The sequence below is a fragment of the Sparus aurata genome, chromosome 24 (assembly GCF_900880675.1).
Source record: "Sparus aurata chromosome 24, fSpaAur1.1, whole genome shotgun sequence".
Taxonomy (NCBI): Eukaryota; Metazoa; Chordata; class Actinopteri; order Spariformes; family Sparidae; genus Sparus; species Sparus aurata.
In genome coordinates this window covers 12,051,943-12,069,884 of record NC_044210.1, presented here as the reverse complement: position 1 = coordinate 12,069,884, position 17,942 = coordinate 12,051,943, and the positions used below count along the sequence as shown (strand labels likewise).

Here is a 17,942-nt window from a genome sequence, read left to right as displayed (position 1 = left end):
ATTAAAATCCCTGACTTGTCTTCTTACCCAAAGTTCCTCTCACAAAATTAAAGTTGTAGTTTTAAGTCAATATTGAACAAAAACACTCATGACCCCTTCACACATTTGCGAGCAGTTTTTACTAAAAAAAACATTTATATGAGCGGCATGATTTGAATAGTAATAACTTGCATCTTTTTTACATCAGTCACATCTGTCTGTGTTGATTTTTTAGAAGCCTGATGATGCAGTGGGTCTAGATCGAGGCCAATAAAAGTAATAGATTATTAATGAAGCTTTAGAAGTGAAGGAGAGAGAGTTATCAAATGTCCACAGGTGGGTTTTCCAGCAGACTGACTCCCTACCTGCTCCCGCGCCGCCGTAATGAGACACCCGGCGAGTAGAAAGGGAGCCGAGCAAACTTCCACTGAGCCGAAGATCTCAGCAGCACCCTGAGAGGCTTCACTCTTCTGACGCTTATTAATCCTGAGAATGAAATGAGGTTAACAGCGCTGAGTGGCTCAGAAACAGCCATCAGCGGTATGGTGTGATTTTGATCTGCGGATAGAGGAGACCTCTTGAGTTTCTGAGATTCTGACAGGCAAAAATTAGTCGAGACTTGTGGAGCGAGATCTGCATGATTTAAAAAAAAGTGGCCTGTATCCTGATGGGATGACTGACAGCGCCAAATTAAAAGATGTGGATTTTTTTTTTTAGAGCTGAAGGTCTGTGATTGAAAAATTGTGATAGTTAACTATATTTACCTGTATAGTTTGTTACGTATCTAGTGTATACACTTAAATACAATCCGATCCTAAGCTTTTGATCGCTTCACATGATTCATCAAATCGTTTTTCCAGTTTCAAAGGTGCCATGCGTAAGATTACTTTATGTCAACTAAAATTATCAAGAGAATGAATTACATCACAATTTTTACAGCATAGCATCTACGCATTGTGTTGTAGATATATCTATACCTGTCGGGAGTAAAGCTGCTGTACTAGCTGGGTAAACGCCAACACGCCCCTTGAACTCTTAGCTCCCAGTCCAGACAGCTAGATGCATAGCAAAGCAAGCTAACTACCTACCAGCTGCTACATCAGGTAGCATGTCGCGGCTACTCTGGTGATATGCTGGCCCCTTCTGTTTGGAATATGAATTCTTACATATTGTCACTTTAATGGACTTCAGAGCTTCAGAGTTTTTTTAATCCTGGAAATGTGACAAAACATTTTGAAACTCATGTCATTTACTGGTGATCTGTAGCTTTCGGTCATTTCGCATGAGCCTCACCTGCTGTTTGTGAGATCAAGGTCTTAAAGCATACGTTTAAACAAAAAAATGAAAATCCAGTCATAATCTGATCAATGTCATGCTGATGGAAAGTCGGGTGAAGTTTCGTAGTCCACAAAACATTCCTGGAGCTTCACAGCAACAACTGAAATAAACATTAAGTGGCTCCATACAGTTCATCGGGCGCAGTCTGAGACCCTAAATTCATTTAAAAAGACGTTATTTACACTCTCAAAACGTGATCAAGCTAGTGCATCCACTTAAAGGGTGCGTGCTTAAGCACATCTTAGTTTTTTTTTTTTTATCTTTTAGTCTAATGTCTTTTCAAATCAATCTGGGATCTTGACATCTCGTTTTTCTGATAACAACAGACAAATTAATGTCATGTTCCTGCTACTGATCTTCACCCATGACAAATAGTGACAGTAGAATAGCAACATGCATGGATGTTTGGTCAATTATAAGTTAACTATAGTAGGAGGGTAAGAAGTAAAAATCAAAGCCATGGTCAATCAAGAGGAAAGTACAACGAAGAGTTGAGGAGTTGATGACAGTGGCGTCGTGACTCACTTCATCAAGAATAACGCTAAAAATACACGTCGACTTGGCCTTTAGCATCTCTTTATACGCTTTATAAATACGGTATTGAATATATATCCATATAGGGAGACAAATCTGACACCTAACTACATTAGTTAGGTGCAGATGTGTCTCCCTGCATGTTTTCCTCTTGACGTGCTTCTCCTCCTCTTCTCTATAACTGACTCTGTTCATCCAATCTACTTTTCACGGACAAGTCAGGCTTTTTTGTATCGAGATTCAGATTCACAGTCAGAGTGTCAGAGTATGTTTCATGCTGTATTCTCATGCTCTCATAGATCTTGGTTATTTGTTTCATGCTTGTCAATGCATGACATTAAAATGATAAAAAAAGAAACCAGCTCATCGAGCTGTGCCACTAAACACTGCACTAAATATTGCTCCGATGATTTTGTTTTTTCGTCTTTCTATGATTTTAATCTGCGAGACGGAAATTAGACAGCCTTTAATTTAATGAGTCAATCATTTTGGAGAGCTAAATCGTATTCTATAGTAGGGAATCTGAAATGTGATTTTACTAGTTATGGGTTTGTTTTTATTTTTGATGAGAGCTTTGGTGTTGAAGATGCTATGTGACAAGACTTAGTTTGATGATAAGAGAAGTAGCACAGGATCATGGGAGTTGTTTTTTAATCAACCCCCATCGTCTTAATCTGAAAATCTGACTCAGCTCCGGCATAAATGATCATGGACGAGGTAAAGTTTTATTCGCTGGATTATAATCTGGTGTTTCCCTGCAAGGTATAGCCACAGGCGACCATATGAGTTGCACCACTAATTTGAGTGAAGTTACATATTTCTCACATTTTGGAGGATTTAAGTAGACAATCAAACAAAATGTGTCTTAAAGTAAGGCAGGGTATCATTAAATAAATGATGATACCCATACAAAACTTTGACTTCAACACTGGTTCAATACCAATTTAATGAAATCTGTGTGATGTTTATTGGTTCCCTTATGCTGATGAGATTAACTCCTTCGGTATTGAGTTGAAAAGACAAGACATTTTTTGATACTTGAAAGTATCAAGGCAATTCGGTTGGTGCCATAAAAGAATCAAAGCTTGATACCAGTCCTACTCAAAGGTCTGGTCATTTTTTTAGGCATTTTAATGCAGAAAAGTTACAATTTGCATCTTTAAAGGAGAACTTTGGTCGATTTAAACATGCAGCTTCATTGCTGAAGCTACCCTTGACTTGCCAGTACCGAAGACGCGAACACATTTGGTCCAACCATTACAGAGCTCCGTGAACGCAGATTTAGCATTGAACGCTAACAGCATGGGGTCAGAACTTTACACTGTGTTTTAAGCGTCTTAACATGCTCCACATCTCACACCAAAAGTTATGCAACATCAGCAGACACCTTAGCACACAGCACTGTAGCGTGTATGACTCAAAATGAATAAAAAAGTAGTTAAAACAGTGTGTTTGTGCAAGGAGCTACTTACCTGTTTGTTGACATCTGTGTGTTCCGGTAGCTAGACCAAACTAGTCAATCCGGCATCTTCAACACATAGCATGTGTTGAAGATGCACATGCTTCTTCAACACCGAAGTTCTCCTTTAAGTGCCAGATATGTCACTTGGTGGAGACCAAAACAGAGCTCAAAAATGCAAATGTAATAATACTGAATCAGAAACACGGCTCCAGATGAAAGCTTATGCTATGTGTCAACTGGATGTGGATAAAATGTTTTGTATTTCAACTTCATCAGGGGTAAATATATCAGCGTTGTCTAAAAGAGAAAAGAGAAGTTAAACCAGTTCTCCCCAGTCGTTTTAAACTGCTCTGTCTTTATCCAACAAATCCCTCCCTGTTTTCCAGAGGATTTTTCCATGTAAGAAGTGCTTAGAACAGCAAATGCAAAAAGCTTAACTGTGTTATACCGATCAGCATTCAAGTGAAGCAAAACCGACATTTGTTAAAATAATAATGAAGTGGATTATTACTTGAAAATTGACCCTCTTTTGGAGGAGCTGTTTTGAGAATGGTAATACAAACATTTGGACCGTGGATGAAGTCATTAGGCATTAATTATGGATCCTGTCATCTTCCTGAACGTCGAGGTGGTTCAGCAGAATATGTTTCACGCTGGAATGTGTTCAAGGGGCCACTCAGAAGTCTTTCATATGCTGCAAGTGGCCCCTGAGCGGGACCGCAAGTACCACTGATCTACAGTACTGCGTGTCAGCGAGACCATCTGAGCACGTAATTAACTGGAGGAGTTGGCTTGCCGTGATGGCACAAGTACAAAACTTTTTCTTCAGTGCATGTTTGCATAGTGATAAGGAATATTTTATTGAAGGTGTGATACGGCCTCCCCCACAGACGATTGAGGTACTCGCCTCTTAAATCAGATTCACACATAACGAATGCAGGGCAGCGCGCTGCCAGTGCTGCAGGCGAGATTGCTAACGCTCACTTCAGTGTCTGAACTCATCCAGGAACACATGAGTGAAATGGGGGTCATCCCACTCCTCTGTAGTTCCACAAAGTTCCCAATGTGTGTGTCCGCGAGTGGGCTAAGAGTGTGTGAAGGATGGCGAGTGAATGAGAAAAGTGAAGCTGCAAATTCTTTGCCCGTCTATTTATATATTCTTTTGAAAATCCTGGAGCTCCTCTCTCTTCCACTTTCATGGTTGATACGGTCTAGAAATGTCAGCGCCGCCGCAATTCTGCTCACTCAACTGCTCAGTGCTATTTTTACGGACAACAACAACAGCTAACCATCGCGGCCAACAAGCACTTTCAGGAATGGCACGCACGGTTTTGTGTTGCGTCCCCCGCGGCGCTTGATTGAAGGTGCTGTTGAGAAACACAGGCAGAGGGTGATATTCGTTACCTGAATGATGCTTCAGGGCTTCGATATAGTGGACAGGAAATATGAGCGCACAGGTTTCTGCCCCATTGGGTAAGAGGAACATTTCCCCGCAGTCTTACGATTAGTTTGCTGGCCTCTTCCCCCCACAGCTGTTTGTCATAGCTGTGTAATATATTGCCCTCCGCTCGTGTGCCGCCGCACTAAAATGCATCACACGGCCAGTTTGTCAGTTCAGAAAATACGAGCATATGTGCCGGCCCGCTTTGGCTACTGAGTGTTACGACACCTTAAGCCAAGCGTGCCTGCCCACGCCAAACAATGGCAGCTCCCCTCCAAATCAGGTCGTAGCATTTGCATAGAAATTGGTTCTAGATTGGGAGATGGGCCTTCAAAAATCTCCCTCTCGCCTTCTCCCGCTGTCACACACAAATAAACAGAGTCTTATAAGCGAGACTGTTCCTTTAAGGCCCAATCACTCCAAAATATGAAGCAGTCCTCAAGGAAGTCAGACGAGAGGACATGATGAGAAATAGATCTAAGGCGACCCTTCATGTTTACCAAAAGGGGGCGAGTGGCGACCAGAGAGGATTTTAACATGCAGGAATGCTCTGTACGGCATTCTCTTTTAAGATATCTGTAATTTACATGCCTTTGGTCCCTCCAAACTCCATTCCCCAGTTGTTTCATATTCATATGTTGATTACATAAGGAGGTCCTCGGAGTTTATCAGCCACTAACAGCAGACATCTTTGTCACTTCTGCCTTTCTTGGAGAGTCAGACGAGGAGCTCGGTTGGGAAGAGAGGGCAGAGAGAGGGCACATGTGGCATCGGCAGCAAATCCCACAGAAGTCAGTTTGTCGTCGCCTGTTGAAAAAGACACATGTGAGCCTTTTTTCCATCCATCATCCAGATCCAACAATACAGCAGAGTGACTGAAAACAGGCTTCCATTTATTTGCAGTCTCTGAAATATGATGGAGAAAAAAAAATCATACATACTAAATATAGTATGAGAGATTTCCCAGCATCACCACATACTACTCTGTCACACAGAAATGTCTTTGTCTTGTAAAGAGTGGCTGGACGGATGATGGTTAGTCTCCAGGTCAGGTCTGGGCTGCTGATCTAAGACTAGTAGGGTGTCAATCTTTATCTTGGCAGCTTCTTTCTCAAAACAGAAAGATGTTCATTTGTAGATAGAAATCAAATGAAACAAAAATGTTCAATATATGATTAAATTGGGAGTTCTTGTGCTTCCGGATAACAAACCCCAAACTAGAGCTACAACAATTAATCTGTTTTGATAGTTGATTGATTGATTGATTGGTTTGCGTCAGTCAAGGGTCAAAATTCTCTGTTTCCTGCTTCTTGAAGGTCCAATTTGTAATTAACTTGTTGTGTTTTTGTCTCATTCCAAACTCAAAAAAAAAACAAGACACAAAAAATCTATTGTCTTATAAATTGGACCATTTAATGTGAATTCTTTCTGTTTGTTTTGTTGTGTTTTTCACCAGTCTATGAGAGGAAACTGAATCTTTGTGTTGTGGAGAAAACGAGACATCTTTGGATGTCATGAGGACATTTATTATCTTTTTTTCTGCCATCTCATGGACCAAACAATTTCATAAATTGAAAAATATTTCAAGGGTTTCATCGCTCAATGAAAATAATCGTTAGTTCAGCCTTTGTGTCTGAAAATAAAACCCCAAAACCCTTCTCTTCCTTGAAGAGGACCAAAGACGAATGATCCACCAAGCCCAACCGGAACCGCTGCACCTATCAAGTAAACTAAACATCCTTGGATTCTGGACAAAACACTGGACATGTTTCAGACATTGGAGGGCATAATTTTTCACCATTTTCTGCCATTTTATAGCCCAAACAACTCGATTAATCAAGAAAATAATCAACTGATTCATCGACAATGACAATAATATTGGAACAACAAGCGGATGAGTGCAACCTTTGGCATCACCTCCATCTGGCAAGTGACCGATGTGTGTTTCGTGCTACAATCACTCTTTTTGGAGGTAAAGGGAGTCGTCAACAATGTGTAATTTAATCAGCCATCAGAGGATATAAGTTGGTTTCAGGCATGAACATCCAGCGCTGTAATACTTCTGATCCACAGCAGACTGAAGCAAGCAAGAGCCAACATGTCTGGTCAAGCCGCTCTCCTGGCCCCCGTACCTGTTGCTCTCACTGCCGAACTCTCGCAGCCAGGGTGGATGAAACAGACAGCTGGTGCATCATCCTGAATTTGAAGCCTCCCTGAACTTTTACCACCTCTTCCTGGATAGTGAAAGGGTGTTTTGGAAGAGCCAGGGTCTGAGGGAAGCTGATAAATGTCAGGGGTTGATAGCTAAACTGCTGGCCGAGCAGCAAGGGTCTGGAAAAAACGGAGCAGGGAAAATGGCATTCTGTTGCGGAGACGCTCAGCTGTAGTGACAGCTACCACAGCGGGCATCATGAGCTAATGCGAGGCTGTCTGATGCAGGTGTCTGGACCTAAAGAGCACCTTTCAGTCACATCTGCCATATCAGTGTGTGAGGGCTCAGCTCGGCCGTGTCAGAGTTGAAACGGAGCCACAAGTTAACAGATGGAAAGTTTTCCAGCGCGCTCTGTGAATGTCACACATGCGATTTGGAAAGTCGGTGCGTCTATTTTAGGCTGGCGTCTTCAGAAAGGAGCTCATCACCCTATACCGCTGTGATGTATGAGCAAGGAGCAGAAATTGTCCCAGTGTCAGGGAAACCTGACGAATGCCTTGCGGAGAGGAAAATCAGCCAGCTCGAGCAACTCGATGGAACATTATCTGCCAAGGACAGTTTGTTTTTGCAGTTAGGTGATGATGTATAGCATTTCACAGCTAGCGTAGACGAGTGTTTCTTCAGTTGTCAGGCGATGGCGGGAGCTGAATCCTGATCAGACGTGATAATGTGCGGCAAACCATTTTTTCGAGATTACCCACAAAACGCCCGAACAACAGCTTCGTATCGGGTTGCGTCAGACATTCATCCAAATGACACGATCAGACTTACTGCTTTCATCCGTGTAGTCTATGTGATACATAGCATAGCGTTTGACAGTAATAAAACATGGCGCGGGAGGTCTCGAAAGATGTAATTGGAAGTGGCATACGATTTGATTTATATTCATGAACGAGTCGTGCAGCTGTTGCAGCGCTCCTGTCAAGCTGTTACAGTTCCTGTTCATGGGAAGTCCATGTTAAAGTAATACTTGGTCCTTGGAAAGATGGTCCTTGCAGAAAAGCGGGATGTATATATGGTCAAAAAAACAAAACAACAATCATCTTTGAAACTGCTGCTGACCCAAGAAAACAGAGAAACAGGATGTGTTCCATTATGCTGTTACAGAAAAAGGACCCAAACAAAAGAGACTACAGCGGCAAGTTGGGAAAGAAGAAAGCTTGATAAAATAAAGCTGTTATCCACAAAGCAAAAGGCTGGCAACAACAAAAGGAATAATACAAGTGAAAAGAATAAGAAAACAGTGCGCTTAAGTGCTGTCGAAATTATCGGATAAATGCTTCTTCCTTCAAGTTGGAACAACAACGTGGAGAAAACTTTGGCACACACTAGTTTACGCTGAAACACAGCGGACGGAAGTAAGTAATATAAGGTCCCCAGAACACTGTTTGAAGCTAGAAAGGTGGCAGGGTCCGCCACATATAAACAAAGTATGACATTGCGCTGTCCTTTTAAGGTCTGTTTGTTTATTCAGTTTATACAGTCAGGGAAACAAAGAGAGTTAAAAATGAATCTTCAGTGCACCTTTAACTGGTTGGATTTTTTTTTTTTTTTTTGGCTCCAAACTCCCAAATGCATATATTTCAACTGCACTAAATGTCTAAAGTTATTATTATCTCGAGTGATTAAATATGACTTTAAATTTCACCAAAAAGTGGCTGACACCCAGCATGGCGACTCTGCGGTGCTCCAGCTCATTGAACACAGTATAATAGGCTCCTAAATAAAAGAACAGAAAGGGGAAAGAAACCTTCTATTTGCCTCTGAAAGAACAATTGGTGCTATAAAGTATTCACTTGGGTGAAGCATTGAATAAACCATAAAATAGATCAAATAGTTTTTTGACGATTGAGCGTCTCTGATCCAGCGATGTTTCCCTTCATATTTCTAATCAGCGTCAGATCATGATTCTGCTCCTATGTGACTTGGACACTTAAATGTTACCCCTGACTGTAAAATTCACATTATGTGTGTGACAAAAAACAAAAAAAACGCCTTCACCGCAGAAACTAAATGTCCTGTCAGATCAGGTTTGGCGCTCGCCCGCTATAATGGCCGGTATAAATGTAAGTTAACAGCGAGGAATGTTTAACAGCCAGTTGAAGTGAAGAATGTGAGGCACAAATGTCTTCCACCTCGTGGCTTTAAGGACCCTTAAACTTTACAGCCTATGTGGAAAAGCCTGCCATGGATGTGACACGTAATAAGAAGCGGGGTTCGGGGTGAGTTCTGTCCAAAATGGATGCCTCCCAGCTCTCTAAAGAAATCCATCCGCTGCTCCTCTGCAAACGAGCCAGGATGTTAACACTATTGACATTAGCGGTGTAGGCGTACCGGGCCAGGGAGGGGACAGCCAAGTGTGTGCTGAAGTCCCTCCGGCAGCATGCAGCGTTTGTCTCTGTGACCCAGAACTACCTCCTGACAAGAGCGCTACCTCATTTCAATGCTAATGTGCTGTTATGGGTATTTTCAAAGCGTTGCTTCTATTTATTATGAATCAGCTTACCTGAGAGGCGCCGGTTAATCCTGTAGATCCCTGCACAGCTGCTGTGCTCCAAGAGGTCACGGAGATAGTGTTTAAATAGACTCAACCTCCCTTATTATTCCAAAGGGACGACTACGGGCCTGTATGCAGCCGACAGATTCACTGTTTTCTCCCATTTTCCTGCACATCTGGTAAGTGGCAGCAAGGTGAAGATCACAGGATTAACTAAGACGTCGCGTTCACACTCCAGGACCTCCCCTGGTTGTTTCTTCAGTTCTTGGAATTATCTGCCAGCTTGGGGGAGTACAAGAGCTGGTGCTGCATAATTCGGTTGCAAATATAAAAGCAGCTGTTTTCCATTCATATGTAGCAGCAATATGTTGGAAATGTAGTGCATTTCTAACATAATGTAAAGAAATAACAATGTTACGACATTTATGTTGAAGAGATATTTGCTGAGGTTAGCATGCTAGCTGTAAGCACCAACACTCCCCTACAGCTACAGCGTGGTGGTTAGCATGCTTACATAAGACATAATGCATCAGTGTTTTAGCTTGTTAGCTCAGTTAGCCATGAAGCTAGTGTTCAAAACTGCGAGCTCTGAGCGGTATTTTGGAAGAGCATGGACCAAGGCTAGCTGGTTGCCTGCTAATTTCAGTAGATGTCTGCAACACAATACATATTCATCTTTAATAACATCGATTCTTGCATATTGCACCTTTTGTAGCGGATACCGTGTAGCATGAAATCATGATACTTACTGTCATCGTTCACGGACTCAAATCTAAGTAAAAGAAACATTTACAGGTAAGACAAGCCGCTAACGTTAGCTACACAAAATTCCAGCTAGCTACAGTAAACACTAACACCAACAACTAACTGGTATTGAGTAAATCCAAAAGTTGCAGAATATGGCCAATTCATATAGTGATATTTAGATTATTGACTCCATTTTTAACAGCTAATAATTTGCAATGTTGTCCAAATAATTGTTTTAACACAGCGTATCTTTATGAACTCTGCAGCTCATAGCAACTAGTCATCACCTGAAGGCTAACAGGAAGCTATCACCAACAATAACACTGACACTTTGAGCAGAGGATGGCCAAATAAAATGTATATGGAATATGGACAACGTATAATGGAGGGAAAAACAATTTCAAAGGGCCTCCAGCTGTTACTTTACGACACGCTGAGATATTGGAAAATGCATGTAGCTGTATACATTCCACCAGCAGTCGGAGAATAGTCGAATATGAGAATATCAGAGACAAAGTGAAACAATATACCGAACCAGTCGTTTGCCAACAGTGAAGCAGATCCCGAGTTACGTCAAGTATCCGCTGAAGATGTTTCAGAAGCATCAAAAGCAGTCGGATATGCAATTTTGTTTAAAGTTGCTTTGCCAACACTTCTTTGTGACTAGCAAGCACTTTGAAAACACATTTGCAGCTCATTTATGATCAATGTGGTAACAGATGCTTTGTGGCTGCACTTTTCATCTTTATTCTGTATCTGCACATTCCCTGAATGGTGTACAGGGACAATCTTCGCTTTCCTTCCCCCGGTCTCTCAGACTGTGGAGGGGAAACGGCGTAAACAAACAAGAAAAACGACTTCCTGCCAGACAAAGTCAAAAAGAAGGAAGAACCGCGTCATTGAATATTAATGCCGTGTTTAGGGCCCATAAATATATGCTTTTATATTCATTCACCAGCGGATTTCATTCTTCAGAAATGCCGGATGCTCCAAAACTAAATGTGGCATGTGGCCAGTAAATCTTGAATTATGGTTCTTTGAAGATGCACAGAAATGTCTGAGAAGAGCTGTAGACCTGACATGCAGACCGGTGTCAAACAAACTGGTCCTGAGGGCGGTTACGAAAAGAATGTTTATTTATGTTTTTTATAAAAATTTACTTAATGAATAGGCTGATTGACAATGACTCCCAAACCACATATGACCGTTGGACAGTGCCATTGACAGACACGACCTTCATCATCATCTGGTTAATGTTATGTAATGGCCGCCGCTTGGTCAGGTTCAGGCAACGAGCTACTGGGCTAGGTTCGGGTAAGGAACATGGTCGGGGTCAGAAGTTACGTTACGTACCTGGCGTGAGTTAGGTACGTTAGACATGTTGAAATAACGTTTGGTTCCACAAAGAAAGTCTTGTGTGGGTTTGATTCGTCCAACCACCCCTGCCTCCTCCATCTTTGGGGCCCGACTTCAGACAATGTCAATGTCAATATCAGGGCTGTTTGTGAGCGTCTGTGCCCTTAGTTTTTGCGGTGTTTCCCGCACTGTTGGCACTAGCTGGCCCTCGTCTTTTTATCAGTCATATTCTCAGTTAGATGTGTGTTTTTTAAGGAAAGTAGCGTCAAAAGAACGTTGCAATTTGTATATCTGTAGTTGTGAGTCTTCTGGTTCTAAGATCCCACTACCTGGTGGCAAGGAGAGTTATTTCTTCTCACGCAGGTGCAGAATCTGGGAGCTAGCTGGACTCGACTGTAGTTTTTACGATGTGTTCAAGAGCAGCAATTTAGCTGAGACCCAGTCGACGCAACAGTTTTTTCCCTTTTACTGTACTTCTTGACCTGACTTCCTCCTTTGCGCCCATCTTAATTACTACAGCCGCTAGAGGTCACCATTTAAAAAACATCTTGAATAAGAGTCCTGCTGAGCTGTTTGCACAGATGACCTATGCAGTCGTTTTTCTGGTGAGGCATGTGAACGTCCCTGAGGGGCGACCATGTGAGTTCACTTACAAGCCTTGAGGAGGATGAAGATGCTCAGATCAAATATTCATATCCACATGCTTGTAGTTAAACCAGTTTTTCAAAGCGAGGCAATCTTGTTACAGGTCAAGTCCAGATCATATGAGTAGTGATTGCGTCATCGTTTACAGCGCTGTGATGTTACAGCTCCCTCGAGGCGGTGCTCAGATCAGACTGTTGCTGCTGTGAGGTCAATACACAACTGGGCTCAGATTTGCAGCGTTTTCGTGGCTGTCATTAGCAACACTCAAACGCTCTTTCAGTCTTTTCAGCTGGAATGCCAGAAGCAACTCCGTTTGCGGAGCAGATGATTGAGTGCACTTATTTCGGTGGTGAAGATGTGTTTGTAATCAGAGCCGAGCGTCTTTAGTATTCGCTCTGTGATGCGGTCTTGAACCGCTGCCAGCTGCTGAGCTATGATGTGTTGGCTCGATATCTTTTTAACTGTCGTGTCAAAAACCTCTTCCCCCCGGTCCCGCTACGCGTTCGTTAGCATTGATTTGGAGCGTTTGTGCTTTCACTCCCGTATGCAGATCGGAGCGCTTGGCTTATTATTAACGCGCCGCACGTATCCAAGCAGCCCTCGTGGCCAGCTGTATTCACATTATTCACATCCCCTCTCAGAAACGTATCGATCTGTAGATTTGTTGACAACAATGACGACTGAAAGCCGAGCCTGGTGATGACTTCACGCTCCGAAAACTCAGCTCCTCCACATCTGCAAATGGCAGAAGGTGATGTCGAGGTGAAGGCAGCCTTTGAGAAACCGAGACAGCCTCTGCGTTTTCTATCTTTCATCTGAGACTTGTGAAGACTTTCCCCTCCTACCTCATCTCTTTGTTGACATGCTTCATATCGGCTGCCGGGTCACGTTCGAGAGAGCCCAGTCAGGTTTAATCACACTCCGCTTGTAGTGCTTCCAGCTGCTGTAGCCGCGGAAAAAACTCAGAGAAAGAAGCGGAGGCGAGACGAATACCAACCAGGATTGGAGTTCACGATTACACGCGCTGACGACTGATCCTGGATCCTGTTCGGATAGAGTTACACAGGGCGGAGATCAAAGCAAGGTGGTCAGGCGCATTTAAATCAGGCTTTTTTTTTTAACACACCAAAATTTCTTAATCTTTGTTTTTTTGTGCTTTCCCGCCACCAGATGGCAGCATGCAGGGGCACAACTAATTTGGGGCTCTTCGAGTACTTCCAGGGAGAGCTGATGTTGCCTGTTTTGTACAATTTATGTCAAAAATAATTGGGAGGAAACTGTTGTCCGCTGGGAGTCCTGTTGGGATGATTTGGAGCTCGTAGTCTGGCGTTTTTAATTCGCGCTGGTCCACATTTACATTTTGTGAGGCTCCACGAATATTAACTCACTACAAACTTACGTAAGACGACTCGCTTTAAACTTCTGAACTCGCAAAAACTAAAAACCTTGTGAAATTGAAATACCACGTTAAAAGATCGCCCTGAAAAAGCTTTTTACAGCTCATGAGATCCAAAGAATTCAGTTTGTTCCAGCCAGATGCCCTCTCCTCAATGTGACACCCGCGCACGACACCGAGAAAGGAGGTGGCCGGCGGCGACACACTGCACACCTCGGGCTGTTTCCACCGTACATCAACCACGGTGACACCACTTATCTGCTGTGTTCCCACATGTACAGTATGCTGCTGGGCGCCCTGCTGCAGACGAGTGTAGCAACACTGACATCTATTGGCCAGACGGGGAAACTGTCACGGCATCTTCTTCTTCTTCATGTCACATTCTGAGTCCTGTGACCACTAAATTACCTGAAACGCAGCAGTGGAAGACGTGTTCAGATCTTGCCAAGAAGTGCCAATACAGTAAAAACACTTTATTACAAGTAAAAGTCTGCGTCCAAAATCCTGCTTAACTAGATAATGAATTCAGTAAAAAATATTTCTCAACTGTTTTTTTTCAAGATTCATACAGATGACGAGACAAACCTCCATGTAAAGAGGAAACAAATTAAAGTTAGTTCAGCGGTCATCAGGATGAAAACATACATTAGTCATGTTGCTGAGCAGACTTCCGTGACTCAGCGGTTCCTCACAGTAAACTTGCACCTCATTGTTGCTGCATGAAAACAAAGTAACTCTGTGCTGAATTATTCATGTCTCCAGTTCAATGATGAGAAAACTACTGTATCTTTATACATTTATTCATCAGGCCTACTTTATGATTTTTTAAGGATGTTTGTATAACACAGAAAGAGAGATTTAATTTGATGGCAGGCCTGCAAAGGAAAAAAAGTGAGAAATATTTAATACGTAGCAGCTTTAAAAATCAGATTGACAGTAAAGGACGAAATAAAGACATAAAATAAAGACACAATATATAATGTCATTCATTAATTACATTTATTTAATTTAGACTAAAGTGTATCATGGTTAGGAGGTGGTTTATAAATGTAAACATAAATAAAATATAATTGCATTATTCAAGTTGAGGTTGTAATTTCAATATATTGACAAAAACATTTGATTAATTAGTGACAGCTTTACATTAAAAACTTACTGCACATTGCATTTAGTAAAGAATATTAAATATTTATTACATTTATACAATTCTTAACAAACACCCCTCATAGGAAGGTATCCCAGCATAACACAGTATATAACATATTTATCCTAATCCCTATAATTACATAGAAATGCTAGATAAAAATAAAAATGCTATATTCTGATGCTAATACCTAATAAAGCACATAGCCCACAGTCTTACCCTCAATATGTTGAATGTCTATGTATAAACAGAACTCTTAATTGTGTAATTTAAACGTATATCATTATAAATATTACTTTTTAATCTAAATTTTATGTAGTTTATCGCTTCTTAAGTCACCACAGCCTTCTATAGATCTGGCCTGCAGGGGCGCTGGCGGCCGTTTTGCCTCTCTGTGCGACCTTCAAATACAGCGAAGAAGAATGTGTGCGCATGCGCACTTCATATTAGTTGATGTCGACGTCAGCTTCTGTCTGTCAGTGTGGGAGATGGTAAGAAATGAGTTGTTATAACTCTGTTAACACAGATAAGCATCTTTAGTTAAGTGTTTCTTAAGTTTAACACAGTGTAGTTTCTAGCGGAGTTCTCACTTAGCAGGGTTATTATGCTACTAAGCTAATGCTAGTGAACATTAGCTTTGTGTGTTTGCACCTGCTGCATTGTTTTGAAACATTAAAGTGGGGAATTAAGCGCATTTAGTACTAAAATATAATGCTGCACCACATGTGAGCACTCCACTGATGCACTTTACATCCATAGGTACACTATCTTGATATCACGTCTGTAGTTTTAATGTAATCTGATTTATTTTATTTCCAGGTGAGGCTCTCTCATGGAGGCAGTGTGTGAGCAGCTCCATGGAGGTGGTGGTGGTGGTGATGAGGAGGAGGAGGAGGAGCAGGCAGGAGCAGAGGAAGCCATGCTGTGGTCCATCCAGGAGGCTCTGGAGAGGCAGACCCTGCAGATAGGAGCGTCAGCCTGCGGGGCCACAGCTGTGGTGGACGTGCTGAAGGCCCTCGGCGTGGACGTGGCCCCTGAGGAAGCAGACCGCTGCGTCCGGACACACCTGAGGAGGAACGAGTCACCGCTGCCGGACTACCTGCTGTCCCGGAGTGAAGCTGGTAAATATCTTCCTACCATGAAATGATTATTGTATTTCAGACATTATGATATAAACACAAAACTGTGATGATGATACTTCATATTGGTTCATATTTAAGATTAGAAAGTGGTACCTCAGGTGTCACAGATGCTTTTAGCGACCATAACTTCCCTCCTGAATGAGGTTCTGTACCGTCTCAACCCATAAGTGCTGTTTCCTGCCAGAGTGACAGCTGGCTGCACCGCCAACCAGACGAATTCAGAAGTACCCTCTTGAATTAGACAAAGAGTTTAATGGCTCTCAGAGGAGCGACTTTAATTGAATGTTTCAGCTGTGTTGCAATTTTTTTACATCGTCATTTCAGGCGTTTAGCTCAAGCTGTCATCACACACTTGAGGTCCTGAGTGGAGACGGACACATAGTTGACTGTGGAGTCCTAGCAGTGCCAAAAAAAATAAAAAATACTTTTGTAAAAGAATAAGAAAATAAATGTGGGAATATAAAAAGGAATACATATAAAATAAACACATTAAAACAATGGAAATATACGAAATAAATATACTAAAATAATTGTTTATATTTTGTCATTGTATTTTGTTTATTTATTTTTATATTTAAAAAAAACATATATTTTTATAGTTGAATAACTTCACGTTTTCTGGATATTTTTCATTTAATTTTATTCATTATTTTGTTCATTTTTTCTTGATATATTTTTTAAAATTATAAATGTGTTTTTAATTTACATTCACTTATTTGTTTATGTATGTGTATTTTTTCTTTTTAATTTTGCCATTTTTTCTTTTTAGACCTTAATTTTTCCTTAATATTTTCACTTTTTCTTTTGTTTGTACTCATTTAGTCTTTTACTTTCTTCTCTTTATATTTCTCCATTTATTCTCTTTTTTTTCTACAAGATTCTCCTTTTGTTTGGCATCTCTGACTCCGTTTGGGCCTTATCTTGGGTGTGACTCAGCTCAGCTCATTTATATTTCCACATTTATATTCTAATCCTTTTTTCAGATTTTTTATTTTTTTATGGCACTTTTATGACTCCATATAAAACTTGTCTCAGGTGCGACTCACGCTCAGCTCATTGAAGGAGCAGAAGAGGCCAGTCATGGGAAGGTGACAGGTCGCTTCTTCCACCTCCACCCCCGGCGTCTGGTCAGGCTGGTACCGTGGCTCGCCAGCTGGATCCGAAAAGGCGCCGTTCCCGTGGCGACCATGAACATGCAGCTTGCCGTACCTGAGGGAGAGGAGGTGCCTGACGCCTGGCACCACCAGCTCATATTTGGTGTTGCATCGAATGCTGTTTTCATGACCAATCCTTTAGATGTAGGTGAGTAACGTTATAGATACAACTCTTTTCTAAAAATATATCGATGTGTGATGTTTTGTTGCTGCCTCTCCAGTGAGCGACCGAGAGTTGCACCAGAGACTCTGCAGCGAATCGGTGCTGCTGATTCGTCGAGAAGACGTTCTTCAGCGACTGACGCCGGACTGCAGCCTGTCAAGCTTATCCGAGCAGCGGTGGAAAGCCCTGGACGTCGAGGGTGAGTCTGTTGATCTTTTATTGATATTCTGAGTTTTCATCTGGTGTGCACACATGTTCTCAGTGTGTCTCTGCCTGTTTTTTCTTCCTGTTAGGTCAAGTGAGACAGATGCACCAAGAAGAGGAAGAGGAAGACGATGGAGCCAAGTTAACACACATCAGGATCCCTGCAGCGTACAGTTCAGGCGTCACTTTCTTCGCCCTACGAGAATCAGAGTTAGGACAAGAACTCCTCAGTGCTCCTGAACTACCTTGTTTGTGACGGGACTGACACTCATGGACTCGACTTATTTATTATAATATTTTTTTTAAAAATGCCTGTATGAATGACTCACGAATAAATTATGTTTCAAATACACAGAGAGGAGACGGAAAGGCTACTTTTTCACAACCTCACCTCATCTGCTCCCCGCCGCCTCCAGACTCTTAACTAGAATTAAAAAGTCAGTTCCCATCAGGCCGTATTTGGCCACTTCACACCTTCTTTCAGTTAACTTTAAGATTGACTTTCAGAATGTATTGATTTCTCTCACA

General features: G+C 41.9%; 1 protein-coding gene across 2 annotated transcripts in view; it reads left to right on the top strand.

The window, feature by feature from the left end:
• Window positions 1-17,770, top strand: part of LOC115577169 (uncharacterized) — an 82,172-nt gene extending 64,402 nt beyond the window's left edge. The window contains exons 1-5 of one of the 2 annotated variants that reach the window (XM_030410053.1): window positions 15,153-15,242; window positions 15,571-15,872; window positions 16,929-17,195; window positions 17,269-17,409; window positions 17,504-17,770. In XM_030410053.1, the coding sequence (XP_030265913.1) occupies window positions 15,584-15,872; window positions 16,929-17,195; window positions 17,269-17,409; window positions 17,504-17,670 (864 nt within the window). In that variant the 5' untranslated portion in view covers window positions 15,153-15,242; window positions 15,571-15,583 and the 3' untranslated portion in view covers window positions 17,671-17,770. Of the gene's footprint in view, window positions 1-15,152; window positions 15,243-15,568; window positions 15,873-16,928; window positions 17,196-17,268; window positions 17,410-17,503 lie in introns of those variants that run through there. The other variant, XM_030410054.1, reaches the window with a different exon arrangement.
• Window positions 17,771-17,942: the final 172 nt, after the last annotated feature.